The sequence below is a fragment of the Choloepus didactylus genome, chromosome 19 (assembly GCF_015220235.1).
Source record: "Choloepus didactylus isolate mChoDid1 chromosome 19, mChoDid1.pri, whole genome shotgun sequence".
Taxonomy (NCBI): domain Eukaryota; kingdom Metazoa; phylum Chordata; class Mammalia; order Pilosa; family Megalonychidae; genus Choloepus; species Choloepus didactylus.
The window spans coordinates 10,678,813-10,704,179 of record NC_051325.1 but is presented as its reverse complement, the minus strand read 5'-3'; the positions used below and the strand labels follow the sequence as shown (position 1 = coordinate 10,704,179).

Genomic DNA, 25,367 nt, shown 5'->3' with positions numbered 1-25,367 from the left:
TATGGACATAACCATGCTTCCTATTTTCAACCTATGTCATGGATGCCCAGTCCCCACATTTTCCCATAATCTGTAGGCATAACCAGTGGCACCAAGTTTCGTCGTCTTCCACTGAAAGGACTTCGGTCCTGTGATGGTTTGAAGCTGCATGTACCCCAGAAAGTTCATGTTCTTAAAGTTAATCCATTCCTGTGGGCGTAGACCTATTCTGAGTGGGACGTTTTGATTAGGTTATTTCAGTTGAGAACTGCCCCAGGTGGGTCTACTTCTTCTTCCTTTTTTTTTTAAAGCAATTTCATTGAGATATATTCACATAACAGATAATCATCCAAAGTGTACAATCAGTGGTTCACGATATCATCATATATCTGTGCATTCATCACCACAATCAATTTTTTTTATATTCATAGTTGTTCTTTTTATTTATATTCACATTTGTTCTTTTTTTTTTTAGATTAAATTTTATTGAGATACATTCACATACCACACAATCATCCATGGTGTACAATCAACTGTTCACAGCACCATCCTACAGTTGTGCATTCATCACCCCAATCTCTTTTTGAACATTTTCCTTACACCAGAGGGAATCAGAATCAGAATAAAAAACAAAAATAAAAAAAGAATACCCAAATCACCCCCCCATCCCACCCTATTTTTCATTTAGGTTTTGTCCCCATTTTTCTACTCATCCATCCATATACTGTATAAAGGGAGTGTGATCCACAAGGCTTTCACAATCACACTGTCACCCCTTGTAAGCTAATATTGTTATACAATCATCTTCAAGATTCAAGGATGTTGGGTTGGAGTTTGGTAGTTTCAGGTATTTACCTCCATCTATTCCAATATATTAAAACCTAAAAAGTGTTATCTATATAGTGTGTAAGAATGTCCACCAGAGTGATCTCTCAACTCCATTTGGAATCTCTCAGCCACTGAAGCTTTATTTCGTTTCATTTTGCATCCTCTTTTTGGTCAAGAAGATGTTCTCAATCCCATGATGCCAGGTCCAGATTCATCCACGGGAGTCATATCCTGTGTTGCCAGGGAGACTTACACCCCTGGGAGTCAGGTCTCACATAAGGGGGAGGGCAGCAAGATCACCCGCCAACATGGCTTAGTTAGAGAGCGAGAGAGGGCCACATCTGAGCAACAAAGAGGCACTCAGGGGGAGATTCTTAGGCACAATTATAAGCAGGTTTAGCCTCTCCTTGCAGCAACAAGCTTCATAGGGGCAAGCCCCAAGACAGAGGGCTCAGCACATCACGCAGTCAGTCCCCAAAGTTTGTGAGAACATCAGCAACAATCCAGGTGAGGAAGTCCAATTTCTCTGCATTCTCCCCAGCTCTTCAGGGAGGCCCTGAATATATATTTTTATTCTTCACCCAAATTACTTTAGGATGTGTTGCTATTTCATTTTAATCTATACAGACCTACCATAGCTCACTTCCTATTCAAAGTTCCAACCACAATCAATTTTTGAACATTTTCATTACTCCAAAAAAGAGAATAAAAAATAAATAAATAAAAAAGAACAGGCAAAACATCCCATACTCCTTATCCCCCCTATTATTTATTTATTTTTTGTCTTTATTTTCTTACTCATCTGTCCATACACTGGATAACGGGAGTGTCAGCAGTAAGGTTTCCACAATTATACAGTCACAGCAGAGAAGCTATATAGTTATACAATCATCTTCAAGAGTCAAGGCTACTGGATTACTTAATCCTCTTACTGGAGTCCTTTATAAGAGATGAAATTCAGAGAAGCACACAGAGAAGCTGGGAGAGAAAAGCCAGAGAAACTGAGAGACAAGGACACACAGAAGCAGAGAGAAACCACAGAAACAGAGAGGAAACCACTGAAGCCAGAAGCTGGAATCAACCAAACCCAGGAGAGAAGGGAGAGACCAGCAGATCTCTCCATGTGCCTTGAGAATCACTGGTATCGAATCTTCAGGACGAAAGCATCTCCTGTTGATGCCTTTATTTGGACATTTTCAGGCCTCAGAACTGTAAATGTGTAAGTTAATAAATCCCCATTATAAAAGCCAACTCATTTCTTATATATTGCATTTTGGCAGCTTTAGCAAAATAACACAAGTCCCTATATTCAAGTATTCCATGGATTATTCCATGGGTCTACATTTTCCTCTTATACCATGAACATATCCAGGGACACCATTTCCCCTTTATTCCACAGAGATTTTCAGTTCCCTATTTTTCTCTTCTTTTATGGATGTAGCCAAGGCGTGTATTTCTTAAACAGATTTATTTTTTGGTGCTTTTAGCATCACGTTCCTGGGTTTTCTAATATGACCCACTGAATGTTCCTTTTCCTTCCTCAGGTACACAGTCTGGTGGGCAGGTCCCCGACTTCATGGCGTCCAGGGTTGTCCAGGTCTGAGTGGCCTCATGTATTACTCAGAATCCTTAAACATATATGTATACATATACACATATATACTTATATACACATATACATATATACATATATACACATACATATATATATATATATTTTTTTTACCCATGTGGAGGTTAGTTTCTGTGAACCTGTTGGCTATAGATCAAGTCTCTTTGTTTTCCAAACCTGCCATCTCCACTTCTGGGCAAACCCTAGCAAGGTGGGCTCTGGGAATCAGGAGGGCACATTGGGGGTGTGCTGGTTTGAATGTATTGTGTCCCCCAAATGCCATTATCTTTGTGGTCTTGTGGGACAGAGGTTTTGGTGCTGGTTAGATTTGCTTGGAATGTGCCCCACCCAGCTGTGGGTGGTGACTTTGGTGGGATACTCCCATGGAGGTGTGACCCCACCCATTCAGGGTGGGCCTTGATCAGTGGAGCCATATAAAACATGCTGACTCAAAGAGACTGAACGGAGTACAGCTGTGAGTGACGTTTTGAAGAAGAGCAAGCTTGCTAGAGAGGAATGTCCTGGGAGAAAGCCATTTTGAAACCAGAACTTTGGAGCAGACGCCAGCCACGTGCCTTCCCAGCTAACAGAGGTTTTCCGGACGCCATTTGCCATCCTCCAGTGAAGGTACTTGATTACTGATGTTTTACCTTGGACACTTTATGGCCTTAAGACTGTAACTGTATAGCCAAATAAACCCCCTTTTTATAAAAGCCAGTCCATCTCTGGTGTTTTGCATTCTGCAGCATTAGCAAACTAGAACAGGGGGGATCCCAGCAGGATATTCCTGGTGGAAGCTGATCTGGGTTCTGGGGCAAGAAGGGCCCAACAGACCCCCAGCGTAAGTGGGCGGGGTCAGGGTCACGGAATAATCACACAGAGGGAAGGATCCACACCGGATTGGGGAACGGGTTCTCTGCCTACCCACATTTTGTCTCCACCCCAATCCAAGTATCAGTATTTATTTCCATGCACATATTGTGGATGAAGAAATTGAGACTCAGGGAGATTCAGCAGAGCTGGAATTTGAATCAGAACAGTTGGACTTGAAAGCTCAGGCTTCCCCATCATACCACGCTGCCTCTCATGGACCAGAGTAGTAACAATTTGTTTGGGGGCATTTTTAAACTTTCCTTTTGAAATCACTTCAGACTCATGAAACAATTGCAAAATTAGCACTGAGGGTTTCCATATACCCTTCAGTTTGCTTCCCTAAATGCCAACATCTTACAGTGGTCAATATCAGGAAGTCAACATTTGCTCAATACAGTGATTAGCTGAGTTACAGTCTTTATCCATGTTTTGTCAGTTGTCCCACTAATGTTCCTTCTCAGGAGCAGGATCCCCTCTGGGCTCCCTCCTTTGCAATGCCTGACAAATAGGGAGCTCTTATGGATCTGTGGGTGCAGACAGCCCTAACCTTCAGGGATCTGCAGGATTAATTTCTGACCAAGCCTCATGCCTTATTCCTCCCTCATAAAGAGGCTGGGATTACCTCACAAACCTCTTCCGGGGTCACACCAGGATATCAAGGGCTAGCCCCAGGGCACATAGTTAGTGTGGGATCCAGCAGAGAGAAATCTGTGTCCAGGAGGAGACAGGTGAGTACAGGGAAGCACAAGAAACAACTGATGGTTTGATTAGACAGTTGACATCCCAGATAGATAAGTGGTGTCTCACCCCTGTTTCATGTCTCAATTCCTTTTATCCCAGGTCAAATATTAACCTTCCCTGATTCCCACAAATGGTGGGCCTCTCTCCTAATTCCTGGTGCTGTGATGGTCAGTTTGGGAGGCTTTCTTCCCCTTTAGTTGTGGAAGCCGGGGAGGGATCTTGTCAACCTTGGCAGAAGTTTAGAAATTCTGCTTGCCCAGATCAGCAAAGAACTGAATGGGAGTTTTGAGTGTGTGGAAGCGAACCAAGGGGAGAGTGGGTTTGGCTTCCACGCAAGCAGATTTTGCTGGCTAGTGCCTGGGTCCGAGGTGTGAGCAGGGTCTGGGAGGGATGAGGATTGGTCTTAACTCTTTTAAAAAATTGGTGTGTGTGGTTTTTGCAGCTGTCTCCCAGGAAACCCTCTACTGGCAAGGGCTGCCCCCAAGTGAGTGAGCTGTTGCCTGGTGCCTCCTACCCTGCAGTTGGACAGGAGTTTGGTGAAGCTGCAGAGATGAGGGTTGGATGCAAGAGAAACCCCCTGCTGCTGATTGTTCTGATCCTGGTGGCCAAGCTGGGCCACTTCCAAAGGTGGGAGGGCTTCCAGGAGAAGCCCATGAGCAAGAAAAACATGAACTCCACACTCAGCTACTTCATTGAAGCCTACAACAATGCCAGCAACGACACCTACTTGTATCGAGTCAACAAGCTACTTCGAAGTCAGGTGCAGGTTGGTGTCTCGGTTTCTCCAGACGTGGCTCCTAGAGAGTGCCAAGCGACGGTAACACCAAGTGGGGTGTTACCCCACTGAACCTGGAACCAGCTCGCTTTAGAATTTTTCAGACCCTAGTGGCGTTTCAGCCATGCATCCTAACTGCTAGTCCAAAGACTGGAGTGCAACCCTAACGTGGGTGCTACTAGTCTGAAGCAAAAACATCCAAGGAGGCTCTCCACTGTTCTTTCTTGAGAGCTGCCTCTCATTCTGAAACTAAGTCCAACCTCCTTTCAAGGAAGCCACAGTGACAACAAATGAGGATGATTTGATCTTCTTTAACGGCAAAATATAAACTTTGCTAATTTTCTGTAGGTTCCCCCCAACAATATTTTTTTCAATATCCAGGTTTGTGAAATCTAAGGCTGGATTTTCTGTGTTCTTTGGCAACCTGGAATTACACAGAGGGTTTTGGGGTGCGGGGGGAGTGAGAAGTAGATCTCAATGAGATCACCTCCACTTTCATCTGTTCTATGTATAAAGTCTCCCTGAAATGCATCAATTGCAGGGTGATAGAGGAAAGAAAAGCTGTCTGAAAACCATTTAAATTTGTTCGTCTGTCTGCCACCTCCCCTGCCCCTGAAGTTCAAATAGTAAATTATAGAAATTAGGGCAGAGGCGATAACGTATCTTCGTTCAATTTGCCGGATTTGGGAAAAAAATAACTGATTATTTATTAGGGCAGCGGGCAGCTAGTGCTAGTGTGACAAAGACGAGGGACTCGCCAACACCCCGCGTGGATGTGCTCCATGCGCGTCTGGCGCAGTTACCCACCGTGGCCGCAAGACGGCGGGCTTGCCCACCATCGGGACCAGGAGCAGTGCAGCGACTTGGCCACAAGGGGGCGGCCGTGGAGCACAACTGCTCTGTTGAAGGCTTTGTTTAAGGATAAGCGTGGGAATCCGGGGAGGTCTGTCTTGGGAAATCTGTTATCATTAACAGCCAACTGTAAAATAATTGTTTATGAGCAAACTTATTCAAATTGAGGAGTGGACAGAGCGGGCTGTCTCCTTGGTAGCTAGGCAATCATGGTCTCTGAGCACCCCACCCCTATTTCTGTTAATTGTGCCCCTCCTGACCCTTCACAGAGGGCTGGGCAGGCAGCCCCCAAGCCCCGCCTCCTCCAGACTGTGCGCTTTTGGCCAAGGGTCATTCATCTTCTCCAGGCCTCAGTTTCCTCATCTGCAGAGTGGGAAGAACGAGAGTGAAGTATTTAGCATGGTGCCAACATCCATGTGAAACACTTTCTGTTATCATGAAGATTCCCAGCAACCATAAAGAAAGCACACTGGAGTGTTGGTTAATGTTAGTTAAATTTATGACCAGTGTTTTAGTTTCATCCAGGGTGCTTGGGGGATAGCACCAGGCACAAACTCTGTGAGATGCCAACTTCTGCCTAACTGTTCTCTGATGAGAGATACGCTTAGCACGGAGCACCTGCTCCCTGAGGTTCTTCCACTGATGCTGACACCAGGATTCCAGCATGACCCTCAGGCTCAAAGTTCCCTGCTGCCCTGTCTTGAAGTTTTGGAGGGTGCCTTCCTCCATGGACAGCGGGAGCTCTCTCCCTCTCTGCCACCACCCCACAGAGTCCCAACCCATCTCCTTTGGTTTGACCCATGACATTCGGAGAAGTAAGCAAGAAACTTCTAGGAACTTCTCACCTCACTGGCCCAGAACTCTCTAATCCACATATTTGCTCAGGGAATTCAGTTCAGTTTCCAACCAGGAACAGTACTGAGGCAACCCGTTGTTAGAGTCTCACTTCTGGGTGGGAAAGTCCACAAAGGGCTTTCACATTCTTTATCACATTCTTTAGCCCGTTGAGACTTCCCAGCCTCATGCTTGGACCTGAGTCAAAGAAGAGAAGTCACATCAAAAGGGAGCCCATGGCAAGCACCCTCCATGCCTCATGGATTCACTATGCCCCCTTCCTTCATATGCATCCGAGAAGGAAATTGACATTGTTGTCCCCATTTACTAGATGTGGAAACTGAGACTTTGAGTGGAGGGACTTTTCTAAGGTGATGGAGTTAGTGGCGGATAAAGCTGGAACTTGTGTTGTTAGTCCAGCTCCTTTAATGCTTTAGAGTAATAGTAACAGTGTTGGTGTTGATAGCTGGTGTTCATAGACTGTGTGATGTTCTGGACCTTGTTAAATTATTCCTGTGCATGCTTCCGTGGCACCTCTGTAACAACTCCATGAGCCGGCACAATGATTATTCTCACTCTGTAAAAGTCGCTGAGGCTGTTGGGTAACTTGCTCAAGGTTACGGAGTTAGCGAATGGAGAGCCCAGACTCCAAATCAAAGAGATTCCAAAGCTCACGCTTTTAGCTGTGTTGTTAACGGCCTCCTCTCTTGCTGGTTGTGAAAGAGAACAGGGAGAGAAGGGACTGGGAGGGCCGAGGGGTAGGACCTGGCTTTGTGCATTGTGAGGACCAGGTGTACAGATCTGGGAGTCGCTTGTGGTTGCCAGGCAACGAAGCTTGGTCCTGAGGATGGGCAGGAGTCAGGAGAGCAGCTACCTGTGGCCGCAGCAGCAAACCCAACTCAGAGCCCAGGCCTGGGTTCAGAACCTCGGGAGGGCAGCTGGGGGGCCTTGGCTATTACCGGGTCCTCAGGTTGGGAGGGAGGAGGGAGTCGGGCCTTGATGGGAGAGCCTGGAGGCAGGGATGGTGGTTCCAGGGTGCCACTCCCAGTCGTAGGTTTTCCTGGAGAGGGTCAGATGCTGGGCAACTGGAGTCCAAACTAACTGCAGTTGCTTCTCGGTAGCTGACGACAGGAGTGGAGTACATGGTTACGGTGAGGATCAGCCGGACCAAATGCAAGAGGAACAGCAGTCAAACGCATTCCTGCCCCCTTCAGAGCCATAAAAAGCTAAAAAAGGTATGTGGTGAACATGAGGTGAGAAGGAACTTGCTACGAAAAAGGGACAAATTAGAAATTTTTTAAAAAAGCGCCATTAATTGGATATTGACTTTGCTGTGTGGATGGGGGAAGGGTTTGGGGCCAGCTCTGGGGGGCTGCCTGGCACCGTGGGCCACCGATGGGGCAGAAGACAGGCTGTTTTTTTAAAAATTCATTTTTATTGAGATATATTCACATACCATGCAGTCATACAAAGCGTACATTCGGTTATTCACAGTGCCATTATATAGTTGTGCGTTCATCACCAAAATCAATTTTTGAACATTTTCATTATCACACACACACAAATAATAAGAATAAAAATTAAAGTGAAAAAGAGCAATTAAAGTACAAAAGAACACTGGATGCCTTTTTTTTCTTTTTTTTTAACCCCCATTTTTCTACTCATCCATCCATACACTGGACAAAGTGGAGTGTGGTCCATATGGCTTTCCCAATCACATTGTCACCCCTCATAAGCTACATTTTTATACAATTGAAGAAGACAGGCTCTTGAGGGGGGCAGTCTCGCCACACCGTTCCTGATACAGCCTCCACAGCCAAAGGATGAGGGGGCCTCGGAGTGCCCCGGAACCCCTGTGATGCCCCAGCATGGAACCCTGCTCCCACCCGGCCCCCTCCCCTGGCCCTTAGGTTGAAGCAGTTTTACTTTCCTTTGGGGTCCTCATTCGGGCCCCTGTGCTCACTCTCCAGGTGTCAGAGGAATGTCCACTTCCACCAGCACCCCCAGCTCTTCCTGGTCCCCCTTAACGCCACCAGCCGGAAGCCGGAAGATAGGACGGTTCTCCACCTGGGCCCCAGGTGCCCGTGCAGGAGCCCTGGGCTGGGCAAAGCTGTGGCTCCTTCGCTGTCCTACTGTGCCTGCATCCTGGGGTCCTGTCACCCAGGGGACACTTGTCAGGGCCTGCTCCCCCACCCACAGCCACATGGATGGCTCCAGGGTTCCTGGAAGGGGGCACCTGGCGGGCAGAATGGTTTTGCTTGCTTTGCAAACAATATGGCCATGAGCTAACTGTTCTCTTTCTCTTTCTGCAGAGTTTGATTTGTGATTTTTTGATATACACTGTGCCCTGGATGAACTATTACCAGCTCTGGAACAATTCTTGTCTGGATGCCTAAGTGTGCAAAGACGCTCCGCTGCAGACTTGGGCCAGCTTGCTGTGCGTTTTCCCTTATAAAATTCCAAAAAGACCACAGCTCTCTCATTGGAGTCTCTACACACACACACACACACACACACACACATACACACACACGTTTTCTTTCTCTCTGAAAGGACTTAGAGGCTGATGCAATGTGAGCAGAGGGCTGTTAACCGTTAACTCTTGCAGGGAATCCCACAATTTTGTCTGCTGCAGCCCTTTTCTCGCTCTGTCTTTTCTGAATTCAAGCACATCCCTGCCCCCTGGCCTGAGCTTGAAGGAACCCTATTTCTTTCTCATATGCATATAACACTGTGACTCCCACGTGGTTTTGTGAGTGTGTTGGGGTCCATTGCGACCACCCCCAGGTTCAGCAATTTGCTAGGACGACTCAGAGGATTCAGCTAGGATGTGCGAGTGTGGAAAGACACAGAGCATGACTAGCCAAGGGAAAAGGCACAGCCCGGAGGAAACCAGGAGCCCTCCCCCCGGGGCGTCACACCAGATGCTCTCGAGTCCTCCAGCACCTAACTGTAGCAGCAAGTGGGAAATGCGGTTGCCCGGGGAAGCTCGCTAGAGACACGGTGCCCAGGGTTTTCACCAGAGGCTGGTCACTTAGGCACCCTCTGCCAGGCATGTCCCCAAATCCCAGACTCCGGAAGGAAAGCAGTCACCTGGTATAAACCACACTTTCCACCAAACTGTGTAGGCACAGGGAACCATCTCTATCAGTTAGGGGAAGCTTTACATCAGGGTAGGGAGCCGTGCATCATTCAAGTTCCCCGATGCCAGCCATGGCCCACCTTGCGAGCAGGCCTTTCTAAGGGCCGTGGTGTCAGGCCTGCTGGGCAGTGTGTTTTGAGCCCCCTGTGAGCTCACTGCTGGTGTCGCTGACCCTGATATCGTGAGGACGGCTCTTTCCGATAGAAGGGCCTGCCAGACCTGGCGCTACAAAAAAAAAGGATAAATGTGTCTCTCAATGATAAGGTGATTTTAGTGCAAGTGTACCTGTGAGGAATTGGAAGAATCTTCCCCAAACCAGTTCAAAGTGAGGATGTGAGTTAGGGTTTGTATAGGTAGAGGAAGGGGTCTCTGGTTAAAATTGAATGAAGCATAGTCACATGTTGATTGATCTCAGTCTTCGGTGATATCGTATCTTGTTTTCCTGATTCTTTGGTCATGTTTTTTTTTTATTATTATTCATTTTATTGAGATATATTCACATACCACACAGTCATAAAAAACAAATTGTAAATTTGATTGTTCACAGTACCGTTACATAGTTGTACATTCATTACCAAAATCAATTCCCGACACCCTCATTACCACACACACAAAAATAACCAGAATAATAATTAAAGTGAAAAGGAGCAACTAAAGTAAAAAAGAACACTGGGTGCCCTTGTCTGTTTGTCTGTTTGTTTCCTTCCCCCACCTTTCCACTCATCCATCCACAAACTAGACAAACGGGAGTGTGATCCCCATGGCACCCCCCAATCCCACTGTCCCCCCTCACAAGCCACATTTTTATACAATTGTCTTCGAGATTCATGGGTTCTGGGTTGTAGTTTGATAGTTTCAGGTCTCCACCACCAGGTACCCCAATTCATTAGAATCTAAAAAGGGTTGTCTATATTGTGCGTAAGAGTGCCCACCAGAGTGACCTCTCGGCTCCTTTTGGAATCTCTCTGCCACTGAAGCTTATTTCATTTCCCTTCACATCCCCCTTTTGGTCAAGAAGATGTTCTCCATCCCATGATGCCGGGTCTAGATTCCTCCCTGGGAGTCATATTCCACGTTGCCAGGGAGATTCACTCCCCTGGGTGTCTGATCCCACGTAGTAGGGAGGGCAGTGATTTCACCTGTCAAGTTGGCTTAGTTAGAGAGACAGGGCCACATCTGAGCAACAAAGAGGCATTCGGGAGGAGGCTCTTAGGCACAATTATAGGGAGGCCTAGCCTCTCCTTTGCGGCAACAGCCTTCCCAAGGGCAAATCCCGTGGTAGAGGGCTCAACCCATCAAACCACCAGTCCCCTATGTCTGTGGGCATGTTAACAACCATGGAGGTGGGGCAGGCCAATACCCCTGCATTCTTCACCAGCTCCTCAAGGGGGCTCTGCATGTTTTTTTCCTTGTTTCTTTTTCTTTTTAAACTTTTTTTTTTCTAAATCAACTGTATGAAAAATTAAAAAAACAAACAAACAAAAACATACAATAAAAGAACATTTCAAAGAGACCATAACAAGGCAGTAAGAAAAAGAAACTAACCTAAGATAACTACTTTACTTCCAACATTTTCTTACTGTATCTTTGGTCATGTTTTGCTCTTCTCAGTGTTCTTATGTGCAGCAGTTTGTAATCGTAAGTAATCAGCTATAGGGATTTGGACATTTTTTTTCTCTTGGTGTCCTATAGTCTGGGACAATATGCTATTTACTAAATTTGGATTCTGTGGGAGACTTAAAATAAGATTTCAGTTAGGGTTTGCAAAGGAATGTCATGCATTAAGAAGAAAATACTGTTTAAAGATAGTAGACCATTGCTGTTTTGATTTTTAGCTACTTATTTTTCTATAAGCTTTTTTAACTAACAGCCTCCTGGTCCCTGCCCTCGGGCAGCTCACAGCTGAGGGGAAAGGTGGGCATTAGACCCAAGCAAGGACCCGGGCCAAGGGTGCCTTGTTACTCTCCACCATTGTTCTCCTCCTGGGGGAACAGGGCCTCTCACACAGCCCTAATGGCAACTTGAGAGAGCATTTCTAGAAGAGGAGAGTTGACGCACGAGCATGAACCTCACATTTGCCTATGAGGCCTCAGGGAAAAGGGAGGATGGAGGCAACCTAGCTAAAGGATGGTGTGGGGGCTTGGAGTGGTGTACCCCAGAAAAACATGTTCTTAAACTTAATCCATTCCTGTGGGGGTGAACCCATCGTAAAGAGGACCTTTTGATGAGGTTACTTCAGTTAAAGTTTGGCCCACCTCAATCAGGGTGGGTGTTAATCTTATTTCTGGAGTCCCTTATAAGCAGAATGAAATTCAGACAAAGAAAGCCACAGAGGGAGCACCCAGAAGCTGAAAGGCAATGGGAACCAGAAGAGAAGGGAGACGCCAGGAGAGGCTGCCATGCACGTCGCCATGTGATGGAAAAGCCAAGGACCAAAGATCGCCAGCAGCCAGCCCCAGAACTCCACAGTCTTCTGGGAGAAAGCATCTCCTTGATAATGACTTGGTTTTGGACTTCTTCTAGCCTCAAGACCATGAGCCAATAAATTCCCACTGTTTAAGCCAACCCATCTTATGGTATTTGTTTTGGCAGCCAAGAGAACTAAAACAGGTGGTGAAGATCCTGTGCAAAAGAGAAGAAAGCCAGAAGCACCGGATCTAATCTCTTCCAAACCTTTCTGGTGGAGGGTATAAAATGCAAACGTTGGTAACAGCTAACGGTCCTCAACTGCTTCTAAGTGCCAGACCCTGGGATTGGTCATCCTGACAACCCTTCAAAATGGCTATTTTTACCTCTGTTTTATAGGAGAGGAGCCTGAAGTCTAAGGAAGTTAAGTAATGGACTCAACTCCTCTTGCCCTGATAATTGGTGGGGTGGGAATTTGAATCCAGTGTTTGTCCAGTAGCAGAGCCCCTGCTCCGAACCATGAGACTGGAGGCTGTTGTTAAAAGTGGTTTCTCACCGGACCTCATGGGTCCTGGTTGATCATGTGGACACTTGGGCTTCTGCTGCTCTCAACCTGGCTGAGACACCCAGGGGATGGCTGCAAAATCAATTGTTTTTTACCTCTTTCCTTGCATTTCCCTTACTGTGTTCACCAGGCCCCAGTATGATCATCTCCACAATGAAAGGGAATGATCAAAACAGGCTATTTTCAAACTGCCTTAGATGCAAGGGAAACCGGTGGCTACTCATTACGGATAAAAGAAGCTGAAGCCTTTGGGGAGGGTCAATTTAGGTGGAAGGCTGCTTCATTTGGAGACCTCTGGTATTGATCTTCAGCCCCTCCAACCCCCTGCCCCCTGACAGCAAGCATCAGTTTGGGGCTGTCCAGGAGCAAGAGGTGACTCTTTGCCCACTTCCATTTGCTCTGCCACCAGCTATGTTGGTTGAAATTGAACTATGTACACAGGCAAGCACACAAATCCAGAGTGTACAGCTCAATGAGTTTTCACACAGCTGAACACTCTGGAGTAACAGCCCCCAGACAAGGAAAGGGAATGTCACCGCCCACTTTGGGACCCTCCCCTCACTCCTCCCCTCCGAAGGTCGTCTCTGTCCAATTCCAACACCCCGTCTCAGTGTGGCCTACTCCTTGAGCTTTTAGAAATGCAATCAGACAGTATATGTTCTTGTGTTTCTGGCTTCTTTCACTAGACGTGTTTCTGACCTTCATGTTATGTGAGGTTGTGGTTCACTTTTATCAATGAGTAGAATTCTATCATGTAAATATACCACAATTTATTTATCTGTTCTACCAATAATAGGCTTTTGGGTAGTTTCCAGCTTTTAGGTATCAAGAATAAACATGCACATAAACCGATGAATGGATGAACAAAATGTGGTACATAGACACGATGGAAATTATTTGATCATAAAAAGGAGTGAAGTCCTGATACATGTGACAACGTGGATGAACCTTGAAGATGCTGAGCAAAATAAGCCAGACACAAAAGGACAAATATCGTATGATTCCACTTATATGAAATATCTAGAATAAGCCAACTCATAGAGATGGAAAGTAGATTGGAGGTTGCCGGGAACAGGGTGAGGGAATATTGGGGAGGCAATGCTTAGTGAGTAAAGAGTTTCTGAATGCGGGGATGAAAAGGCTCAGTAGGGGATGGTGGTGATGGTAGCCCAGCATTGTCAATATAATTAATACCACTGAAGTGTACACTTAAAAATGGTTAAAATGGGAAATTTTATGTTGTCAAAATAAAAAGAATAAACCTATGTGTGGATGTCTACTGAAGCTTTGGTAGAAAGACACCTTCAGTTTGTTGAGCCCTCTTGGGACATCCTGCAAGCCTTATCCCAGGCTCCCCCCTTAGGAGATGAGATTATAGCCTCCTCTGTCCCCCCACTCCAAGAACCCCAGGATCTAAAATCAACATAAAAGAGGGGATGGGTGTATTCATCTGCCCCTTCAGATCTACTCTCCTCTTTACACCACTCTTCTTTGGGGAGTTCGAGGCTGCTGGGCATGCACAGTTCACTGCAACAGGTGCCCTTGCTGTTCTGGTTTCTGGCTGGGTTTTGCACTGGAGGCAGTGACAAAATATGGGAGGGTGGGAGGAGGATAGTGAGCTGAGCCGGTTATGGGCAAATTTCTTCCCTCTGGGTCCAGTGACATCACGTTGGTGGCTGGGAATAGGCATGGTGGGAGACTGGCACTGTGGAGACTGGCAAATGCTACAAATTGGCCCCTCCTCCCTTTTGGTGAGTTGATTAATTAATTGAAATTTTGGAGAGCTGTTTGCTAAACATTTACCAACATGCTGCCAGGTTGTGATAGTCATTCTCCCAGCTTCTTCCTTCCTGGGTCATGGCAGTTGGCAGAGATCCTTAGGCACAGCTCCTGTCTGGTGGCCCTCTTGCAAGGTTGTCTCTCTCTGGGCTCTGTTAAGCTCTCCTTCCCCTTCCCTTTTGAGTCCAGGAATGGTAAGGGCTCCTCAGTGTTGCCATAGCAGTATACTATATCCTCCTTGTAGTGTCCTTACTCCTTGTCCACATCCTGTAAATAGTCCCTCTATTCACTCTTGGTTTCTGTTTTAGTTTCCTAGGCTGCTTCAGAAAATAGCATGAAATAGGTTGGCTTAAACAATGTGAATTTATTAGCTTACCATTTTAAGGCCAAGAAAATGCCCAAATCAAGTATCATCAAGGCAATGCTTTCTTCCCAAAGACTGGCTGCCTGCGATCCTTGGCTCCTCTGTCACATGACAAGGCACATGGCAGCCTCTGCTGGTCTCTCCCCTTTTCTTCTGGGTTTTGTTGCTTTCAGCTTCTTTTGTGGATTTCTGTCTGTGCCAGTTTGAAGCTGTTATGGACTTCAGAAGAGCCATGCTCTTTTAATCCAATCTTGTTGGGTGGGGCCTTTTGATCAGGTTCTTTCCATGGAGATGTGACCCAGCCATTGTGGGTGGGGACTCGGATTATACTATTTCCATGGAGGTGTGAACCTGCCCAATCAGGGTGGATCTTGATTAGTCTACTGGAGTCCTTTAAGAGAGACCACAGAGAGAAGGAGCTCAGAGAAGCTGAGAGAGACATTTTGGAGAGAAGCTAAGATATGTAATCCAGAGTTTGCCTCTGAGAGAAACTAAGATCTGACACAGACCCAGATGCATGGAGATACTGGGAGATGCAGACAGAAGGATGTTTGGGGATGCTGAGCTGAGAGATGAAGCCAGGAGTTTGTCCCCGAGAAGCTAAGAGAGGACCCCCAGCTGCTTAGAGAGAAATGCCCTGGGAGAACCAAGCACAGAGTCAAGAGAAGCTAAGAGAAACAGAAGCCCAGAGACATTTGGGAGAAAGCCATTTTGAAACAACCCAGGAGCAAAGGACCAGCAGACATTAGCCATGTGCCTTCCCAGCTGAGAGAAGTGTTCTGGATGCCATTGGCCTTTCCTCAGTGATGGTATCCTCTTGTGGATGCCTTAGTTTGGACATTTCTATGGCCTGAGAACTATAAATTTGTAGCCTAAAAAATCCCCTTTATAAAAGCCAATCCATTTCTGGTATTTTGCATAATGGCAGCTTTAGCAAACCGGAACACTCTCTATCTCTCTGTATTCATTTTGTTTATAAAGGTCTCGAGATTAAGACCTTTCTTGAATGGGGTCACGCCTTAACTAAAGTTACCTCAACAAAAGGCCTAGTTACAATGGGTTCACCCATACAGGAATGGATTAGCTTTAAGAACATGTTTTTTCTGGGGTACACACAGCTTCCAACTATCACAGTTACCCAGTTTGAATGTGACTCTGTCCCCTGCCAAGGCCTGATTGAGTCCAGGGAAAGGCAGAAAGTAGCACCTTAAAACCCACTAGTCTGTGACTTCTGCTTCCAGAAAGATGGAACAGATATCCTTCTCCCTCTTTGTCCCATTAGGTACAGCCCGAATCCCTGGACATCATACATAAAGCAAACATAAGGAGAGTCTGAAAGATGGAAGAAGGCAGTTGTCTTGGGACCTCAGAACCCAAATATTGTCATGGTGGAGAGTTCCCCAGCATGATAGTCTGATAAAAAGATCCCTTAAAAGGAACTTTAGTATTCATTTCTGATCCCTAGAACCTGTGACTACTACCTTATATGGCAAAACATTGACTACTACTTTATTTGATGAAATGTGATTAAGTTAAGGATCTTGAGAGGAGGAGCTTACCCTGGATATCCAGGTGGAAACTAAATGCAGTCACATGTGCTTGTAAGAGAGAGGCAGAGGAGATCGGTAGTAGACACATGGAGGAGAAGCCACGTGGAGATGGAGGCAGTGATTGTGGTGATGCAGCCACAAGCCCAGCAGTGCCAGCAGCTGCCAAGCTGCAAGATGAAAGAACGGGTTCTCCTTAAAGTCTCCAGAGGGAGTGCAGACCTCCTAGAACTTTGATTTTGTGCTTCTGGCCCCTAGAACTGTGAAAAAGTAATTTTCTGTTGGGTTAAGCCAGCAAGTTTGGATAATTTGTTATAGAAGCCATGGAAAACGAACACACTGAATTACCTTTTGGCCTCAGATATCCCAGACATGGGGATGAAGAGGCCAGCAACCTGGAAATGCCACCTGACACAGACAAAACAAGTCCCCCTAAAACCGCATTCTCTCTAGCCAATGAACCAGGGAAGAGGCAGGCCAGCAAGGCAATAAACCTTTAGAAAATAATGGCATAATTTCAGTCAAACACCACAGAAAAAACCTCCCCTTCCCCCAGCAAAGGCTGAACTCCATCTCCAGGCTGTAATGAGGTGCCCCCAAACCCTGCTGAGATGGTGTCTGTGATGGTTTGAATGTATTATGTCCCCCAAAATGCCATTATCTTTGATGCAATCTCATATGGGCAGATATATTAGTGTTGATTAGATTGTAATTTTTTGATTGAGTGTTTCCATGAGGATGCAACCTACCCAATTGTAGGTGATAATTCTGATTAGATGATTTCCATGGAGGTGTGGCCCTGCCCATTAAGAATGGGTCTTGATTAGTTTATTAGAACCCTATATAAGCTCATACAAAAGGAATGAGTTAGCTACAGCCAAGAGGGACACTTTGAAGACTGCACAGGAGCTGAGAGAGGAGCTGCAGCTTGCAGAGTCATTTTGGAGACAGCCTTTGAAAGTAGACTTTTGCTCCTGAGAAGCTAAGAGAGGACAAACGCCCCAACAGCAACTGAGAGTGACATTTTGAAGAGGAGCTGCTTCCTAGAGAGGAAAGTCCTGGGAGAAAGCCATTTTGAAACCAGAACTCTGGAGCAGACACCAGCCACATGCCTTCCCAGCTAACAGAGGTTTTCCTGATGCCATTGACCATCCTCCAGTGAAGGTACCCAACTGTTGATGCATTGCCTTGGACACATTTATCGCCTTAAGACTGTAACTGTATAACCAAATAAACCCCATTTTATAAAAGCCAGTCCATTTCTGGTGTTTTGCATTCCAGCAGCATTGGCAAACTGAAACAGTGTCAGAGAAGGTCAAGTAGGGGGCTGGGACTTTCATCCTCATTGTGGTTACAGGGCACCCTCCTCCCTGTGGGGTTAGAAGAGACCTGGACTTCCTCCTCCTTTCCCCTGAGGTGGTCTCCGAGGAGGCCTGGTGGAGAGTTGGGGACTTTTGCCCCACCCAGAGATAACATGACCCCTGGCCGAGCCAGTGGAGGCCACATGGGAACAGTAATGAGTCATGTCTGCCCCTCTCAGCCAAGGTGCTATCAGCCCAGGCAGAGAGAAGAGCCTGAACTCTCAGTGACCCCTTAGCCTGTGTCAGTGGAGGCTGAATGGAAAACATGGTTTTTCACCCTCATCTGGCAGTGATAATGTAGCAGCTGCCCCTACCCCCAATGGAGCAGTGTCAGAGAAGGCCTGCTAAAACAGAAGATATACATAAGATCTGGAGTCCTAATATAACAGGAAAAATGTTCATGTTTTAGTAGAAAATCACCCCTCAGAGTTAGGAAAATCTCAACATGATTGAGACCAGTCAAGCAATATATGCCAGCATGGAAAGGACACAGATGTTGTGCCAGTTTGAATGTATTATGTCCCCCAAATGCCATTATCTTTGATGTAATCTTGTGTGGGCAGACGTATCAGTGTTGATTAGATTGTAATTCTTTGAGTGTTTGGACAGAGATGTGCCCCACCCAACTGTGGGTGATAACTCTGATTAGATAATTTCCATGGAGGTGTTGGCCTGCTCATTCAAAGTGGGTCTGAATTAAATTACTGGAGTACTACATAAGATCAGACAGAAGAAGCAAGCTGGTACAGCCAAGAGGGACACTTTGAAGAACACACAGAAGCTGAGAGAGTAGCTGCAGACAAGAGACAGTTTGAAGATGACTGTTGAAAGCAGACTCTTGCTCTGGAGAAGCTAAGGGAGGACAAATACCCCAAGTGCAACTAGGAGTGACATTTTTGAGGAACTGCAGCCTAGAAAGGAACATCCTGGGAGAAAGCCATTTTGAAACCAGAACCAGATGCCAGCCACATGCCTTTCCAGCTAACAGAGGTTTTCCAGAGACCATTGGCCATCCTCCAGTGAAGGTACCTGATTGCTGATGTGTTACCTTGGACACTTTATGGCCTTAAGACTGTAACTGTGTAACCAAATAAACCCCCTTTTATAAAAGCCAATCCGTCTCTGGTGTTTTGCATTCCAGCAGCATTAGCAAACTAGAACAGATGTTAAAATCATTTGACAAGAATTTTAAAGCAGCCACTATAAAAATGCTTGAAAGGAATGGAAAAAAATAAAAACTCTGAGCAAAGGAAAAAAAAAAAAAAAGAAATAAGTCTTAGCAGGAAAAGAACATGTAAAGGAGAAACATGGACATTTCTTACTGTAAAATACAGTAATTGAATTAAAAACTCAATGGATGGGCTCACCCACAAAAGGAAGAAACAAGAGAAAAGAATCAGTGAACTGGAAGACAGAACAATATATACCACCCAATCTGAAAAACAGAGAGAGTAGACTGAATAAAAAGGAACAGAGGCTCAGAGACACGTGAGACTATGACAAAAAGAACTACGAGTCATGCTGTCAGTCCCAGGAGGAGAGGAGAGAGAGGGTGGGGCTGAGGAAGCATTTGAGAAAATTATGGCAGAAAATTTCCCAAGTCTGGCAAAAGATGTAAACCTCCAGACCAAAGAAGCTGAGTGAGTCCCAAATAAGATACACCCAAAGAAATCCATACCGATACCTACCTTAATCAAACTTCTGAAAACTAAAGACAAAGAAAGTACATTGAAAGCAGTGAGAGAGAAAGAACACAGTCTTATCTAAAGGAGAAAAACAACCTGAATGACAGGAGATTTCTCATCAGAAACCATGGAGGTCAGAAGTAGCACAACATTTTTCAGTGCTGAAAGAAAAGAACTGTCAACTCAGAATCCGAGATCCAGCATAAATCTCCTTTGTGAATGAAGGGGAAGTAAAGACATTATTAGATGGAGGGAAACTAACAATTTGCCACCAGCAGTCCTTCCCTGAAAGAATAGCTAAATGAAGTTTTCTAAATAGAAAGGAAATGATAAAAGAAAGAATCTTGGAACATCAGTGTTCTGGTTTGCTAAAGCTGCCATTATGCAAAAATACCAGAAATGGATCATTTTTATAAAGGGGATTTATTAGGTAACAAATTTACAGTTCTAAGGCCATAAAAGTGTCCAAACTAAGGCATCAACAAGAGGATATCTTCACTGAAGAAATGCTGATGGCGTCTGGAACACCTCTGTCAGCTGGGAAGGTACATGGTTGGTGTCTGCTGGTCCTTTGCTCCCTGGTTCTGGTTTCAAAATAGCTTCCTACAAAATGTCTCTGGGATTCTGTCTCTCTTAGCTTCTTTCTCTCAACTGCTGTGCATACTTGCTTGTTATCCCAGGGAGTTTCTCTCTAAGCATCTTGGGGTTCTCAGCTTCTCTGGGGCAAACTTTGGGCTTCATCTCTTCGCTTAGCATCTCCAAACATCTTTCGGTCTGCATCTCCAAACATCTGGGTCTGTATTGGCCCCTGAGCTATCTTAAGGACTCCAGTAAACTAATCAAGACCCACCTTGAATAGGTGGAGTCTCACCTTCATGGAAATATTCAATCAGAAGTTCTCATTCTAAGTTGGCTGGGTCACATCTCCATGGAAACAACCTAATCAAAAGATCCCACTGATAATAAGTCTCCCCACACAAGATTGCATTAAAGAATATAGTTTTTCCTGAGGCACATAACAGTTTCAAAGTGGCACAATCAGAAAGAAAGAACAGATAAAGTAAAATGTGTATGTGTGTGTGTGTGTGTGTGTGTGTGTATTACTTTCCTAGGGTTGCCATAACAAATTACCACAAACTTGATGGATTAAAACAACAGAAATTTACTCTCTCACAGTTCTGGAGGCTACAACTCCAAATCAAAGTGTTGGCCTGGCTGTGATCTCTCTGTGAAGTCTCTATAGAAAGAATCATTCTTTGCCTCTTCATAGATTCTTGTGGCAACCAGAAATCCTTGGCAGTCCATGGCTTGTAGCTTCCTAACTCCAGCCTCTGCTTCCATTCTCATGTGGCCATATTCTCCCTGTGTCCCTCCTCCTCTTCTTACAGGGACTCCAGTCATTTTGGATTAGGACCCACCTTCATTCAATACAACCTCATCTTAACTTGAATTAATCTGCAAAGACCATTTCCAAATAAGATCACATTCACAGATACTAGGGTTAGGACTTCAACATATCTTTTTAGGGGACAAAATTAAATCCATAATAATGGGTATATACAAGTGGCTTTCCTTCTCTTTTGTTTCCCAAGTTATGTTTGATGGTTGAAGCAATATTACGGCATTATACAGCATGATTCTCAATGTAGGTGGAAGAAATATTTAAGATGCTTATTAATGGGGGATGATAAAGCAATGTAAATGGAGGTATGTTTTCTATACTTTACTCAAACTGGTAAAATACCGGCACCAGTAGACTGATAATTTATGTATGTATAATGTAATACCTATAGCAACCACCAAAAAATCTATACAAAGAGATACACTCAAAAATGCTATAGGTAAATAAAAATGGAATTCTAAAAACATGCTCAAATAACCCACAGGAAAGAAGAATAAAAAACAAAAATGAGAAATGGAACAACCAGAAAACAAAACTTAAAATGGCAGACTTACACCTTAACTGATCAGCAATTAGATTAAATGTAAATGGTCTAAATAACCAATTAAAAGATAAAGATTTACACATTGGATAAAAAATGATCCAACTATATGCTGACTTCAAGAAACTTACTTCAAGTATGATATAGGTAGGTTGAAATTAAAAGGGTGAAAAAATTATACTGTGCAAATATTGAAATCAGGAGTGGCTATACTAATACCAGATAAAGTAAGATTCAGAGTGTAGAAAATTGCAAGGGACAGTGAGGGGCACTACATAATGTTATGACCACTCTGGAAAATAGTTTAGCAGTTTGTTGAAATATAAATGAATCATACACTTTACGTTATGACCCAGCAATTGCACTCCTGGGTATTTATTCCAGAGAAATGCAAGCTATGTTCATGCAAACACCTTTACAAGGTTGTTCATAGCAGCTTTATTTGTAATAGCCCCAAATTCAAACAACTAGCATATCTACAAAAGGTGAGTTGTTAAACTGTGGTACATGCATGCCTTGGCATATTACTCAGTGTTCCAGTTTGCTAATGCTGCTGTTATGCAAAATACCAGAAATGGATTGGCTTTTATAAAGGGGTTTATCTGGCTACAAATCTACAGTCTGAAGGCCATGAAAATGTCCAAATGAGTATACGTTCACCAAAGGAAGGCCAATAGCATCCAGAAAACCTCTGTTAGCTAGGAAGGCACATGACTGGTGTCTGCTGATCCCAGGTTGTATTCAAGCCCCTCTCTCAGCTCCTGTGCATTCTTCAAAATGTTGCTCTTGGGGTGTTTGTCCTTTCTTACCTCCTCTGGAGCAAATTCTGGGCTAGTGTCTCCAAAATGTCAGCAAAAGTCTGCTTTCAATGGTTGTATCCAAAATGTCTTTCTGAGCAGCTCTCCAAAATGTCACTCTCAGCTGCTCTGAGGTCCTTCTGTTTGTGAGCTTTTTTATAAGATTCCAGTGATTAAATCAAGACCCACCCCACATCTCCATGGAAATAATCAAATGTTTCACTCACAGTTGATTGAATCACATTCTCCATGGAAACAATCAAAGGATTCCAACCTAATCAGCACTAATACGTCTCCCCCCACAAGACTGAATTAAGGAATGTGGTTTTTGGTGGGACATAATATATCCAAACTAGTACATTCAGCAAGATAAAGGAACCAGATATTGGCACAGGCAACAACTTGGGAGAGATTTCAAAGACGTTATGGCCAATCTCAAAAGGTCACACACATACTCTGTGATTCCCTTCCAATAACATTCTAGAACTGGCAGAATTATTGAGACGGATAAAGGATTATTGGTTACAGAGGGTTAGAGATGGTGGTGGAAAGGGGGATGTATGTGAATATAAAGGGATTTATGATGGAAACCTTTGTGGGGATGGAATAGTTCATATCTTAATTCTCTGTATTATTTCTCCTGGTTTTCCACTTCAGGCAAGGAAGGGGATACCCATAATTGGGTCTCTCAGAGATGCCAATACACACCTTACTTATAAATATCTCTTGGCTGTTCAGTCACTTTGTGCTTATTCCCTCCTCTTTAATCTCCGTCTCCTCCTTTTCTTTTTACTTTAGAATGTAAAGAATCCTACATGATATGAAGATGGGGATGACATTCTACTATCATGGAGGTATAGGATATAAGGTCAAGAATTATTCATTTCATCCCATTAGGACTTCCATACTGCCCTGGCCTAGAAGACCTTCCAATTATATTGTTGTGAGCTAACATATTTGAAAAGAAAAAAGAAAAACAAGAAAGGGTTGCATGGTGTTTTGGAACTGTATGTACCCCAGAATATCATGTTCTTAAAGCTAATCCATTCTTGTGAGTGCAAATTTATTGCACGTAGGTTTTCATGAGCTTACTTCAGCTAAAGCTTGGCCTAGGGTGGGCCTTAATCTTTTTACTGGAGTCCTTAATAAATGGATGAATACACAGACAGAAAGCCAAAGAAATAAGAGGCGTAAAGCAGTGAAGCCTGGAAGAGAAGGGAGGGACCAGCAGAAGCTGCCATGTGCCTTGCTGTGTGACAGAGGCGTGCCAGGATTGCCAGTGGCCAGTCCTCAGTAAGAAAGCATCTTCTTCATAGTACCTTGATTTGGACATTTTCACAGTCTTAAAACTATAAACTTGTACACTAATAATTTCCCATTGTTAAAAGCCAACTCATTTCATGGTATACTGCTTTCAGCTGCCTAGCAAACTAAAACAGATTTTAGTACAAAACCAGAAGAGTGGGATGCTGAGATTGCAAAGACCAGAAATGTGGAAACGGCTTTTTAATTGGATAATGGGTAGAGCCTGGAAGAATGGTGAGTTGCTTGATAGAAAAGGGCTAGACTGCTTTGAAGAGACCTTTGGAAGAAATATAAATACTAAAGGCACTTCTGATGAGGCCTTAGACAGAAATGATGAATATGTCATTGCAAACTGGAAGAGAGGTGACTCTTGTTTTAAAGTGGCAGAGAATTTGGCAAAATTCAGTCCTGATGTTGAATAGATGGTAGAATTTGAAAGTGATGAACTTGGATATTTAGCTGAGGAGATTTCCAAACTAAATGTGGCAAATGCTGCCTGCAGCTTATCGCAAAATGAGAGAGGAAAGAGATAAGCTGATAACTGAACTCCTAGGCACAAAGAAACCAGAAATCGATGGCTTGGAAAGTTCTGAGCTTCTGGAAAATGAGCACCTAGAGAATAGTCTTCCATGTGAGGATCTGACTGAACATGTACCCAGTCAGCCTTTTCAGTGCAGAAATCCAGAAAAAAATTGTGAATAGTGCTTTTGTCTGATGGTTTGGACCCCTGTGTGCTGCATGCAAAACTCACAAGTTTTTTGCAAGATCTGAATGAAAGGAACCACTGCCAGCCTGGACTGAAAGGGACAGACAAGGAACAGAATGAAGGAAAAGTGACTTTGAAGGCAGAGCTGTGGAAGCTGACCTCTGCTCTGAAGACAGCTTCTCAGGTCAAGAGAGTGGGCCCACACATTTGTGTAGAAAAGCGACTGTGCCCAAGCACTCAAAGTGGACAGGTCTTCTGCCCCATTGTTCAGGAAGAGTGCGGCCACGCCAGTGTTCTCAGATGCCAGGGGGGTTGTGGACAGGCTGGTTGCCACCCTGATGCTTGATGAGGGTGAAATCTTCACCCCAGTATTTGGGGAGAGCATTGCCAGTGCAGAAACACTTGCAAAGGGTGGGACTGTTGCTCCATCAGGTCTGGAGGACAAAACATCCTTCCATAAATGACTCTCAGTCCTTGAAATCTAAAGGAGTTTGCCCTGCTGGGTTTCAGAATTGTTTGAGACCCATGATCCCTGTTTTCCTTCCAACTTCTCCCTGTGGGGATGGAAATGTTTACCCCATGCCAGTACCTCCATTGTATATTGGAAGCAGATAATTTGTTTTCTAGGTTTTACACGTCAACAGACAGTGGGGAATTGTGGTCATGGCAGACCACACCTAGAAGTGATTTTGATGAGACTTTGTACCTAGTATTCTTTCTTGAATGATTTAAGGCTTTTGGCATACTGTGATGGAATGAATGTATTTTTCATGTGGGAAGAACATGTCTTTTTGGGGTCCAGAGGGTGGTACGGTGACTTGAAACTGTGTGTACCCCAGAAAAGCATGTTCTAATATTAATCCATTCCTGTGAGTGTAAACTTATTGTGAGTAGGTTTTCCTGAACTTACTTCAGTTAAGTCATGAACCAGGGTGGATCTTAATCTTCTTGCTGGAGTCCTTTGTAAATAGGGTAGATACAGAGAGAGAAAGCTGTGGAAGCAAGCAGCTGAAAGTAACAAAAACCCAGGTGAGATGGAAGAGAACAGCAGACTCCAACATGTGCTTTTGTGTGTGACAGAGGAGTCCAGGATTCCCAGCGGCCAGATTTCAGGGAGATAGTATCATCTTGATGATGCCTTGTTTTGGACATTTTCAGGGCCTCAAAACTGTAAACTTGTAAGATAATAAATCCCCATTGTTAAAAGCTGACTCATTTCATGGTATATTGCTTCCAGCAACATAGCAAAATAAAACAGGTGGATTCACAAACA

The 25,367-nt window shown here is 44.5% G+C and overlaps 1 protein-coding gene across 1 annotated transcript; it reads left to right on the top strand.

Annotated features, from left to right (window-relative positions):
- Positions 1-4,583: 4,583 nt before the first annotated feature.
- On the top strand, positions 4,584-8,890 carry CSTL1 (cystatin like 1). Its single transcript, XM_037810883.1, has 3 exons — positions 4,584-4,799; positions 7,616-7,729; positions 8,807-8,890. The coding sequence occupies exons 1-3, from the start codon at positions 4,584-4,586 to the stop codon at positions 8,888-8,890; spliced, it is 414 nt and encodes a 137-aa protein (XP_037666811.1).
- Positions 8,891-25,367: the final 16,477 nt, after the last annotated feature.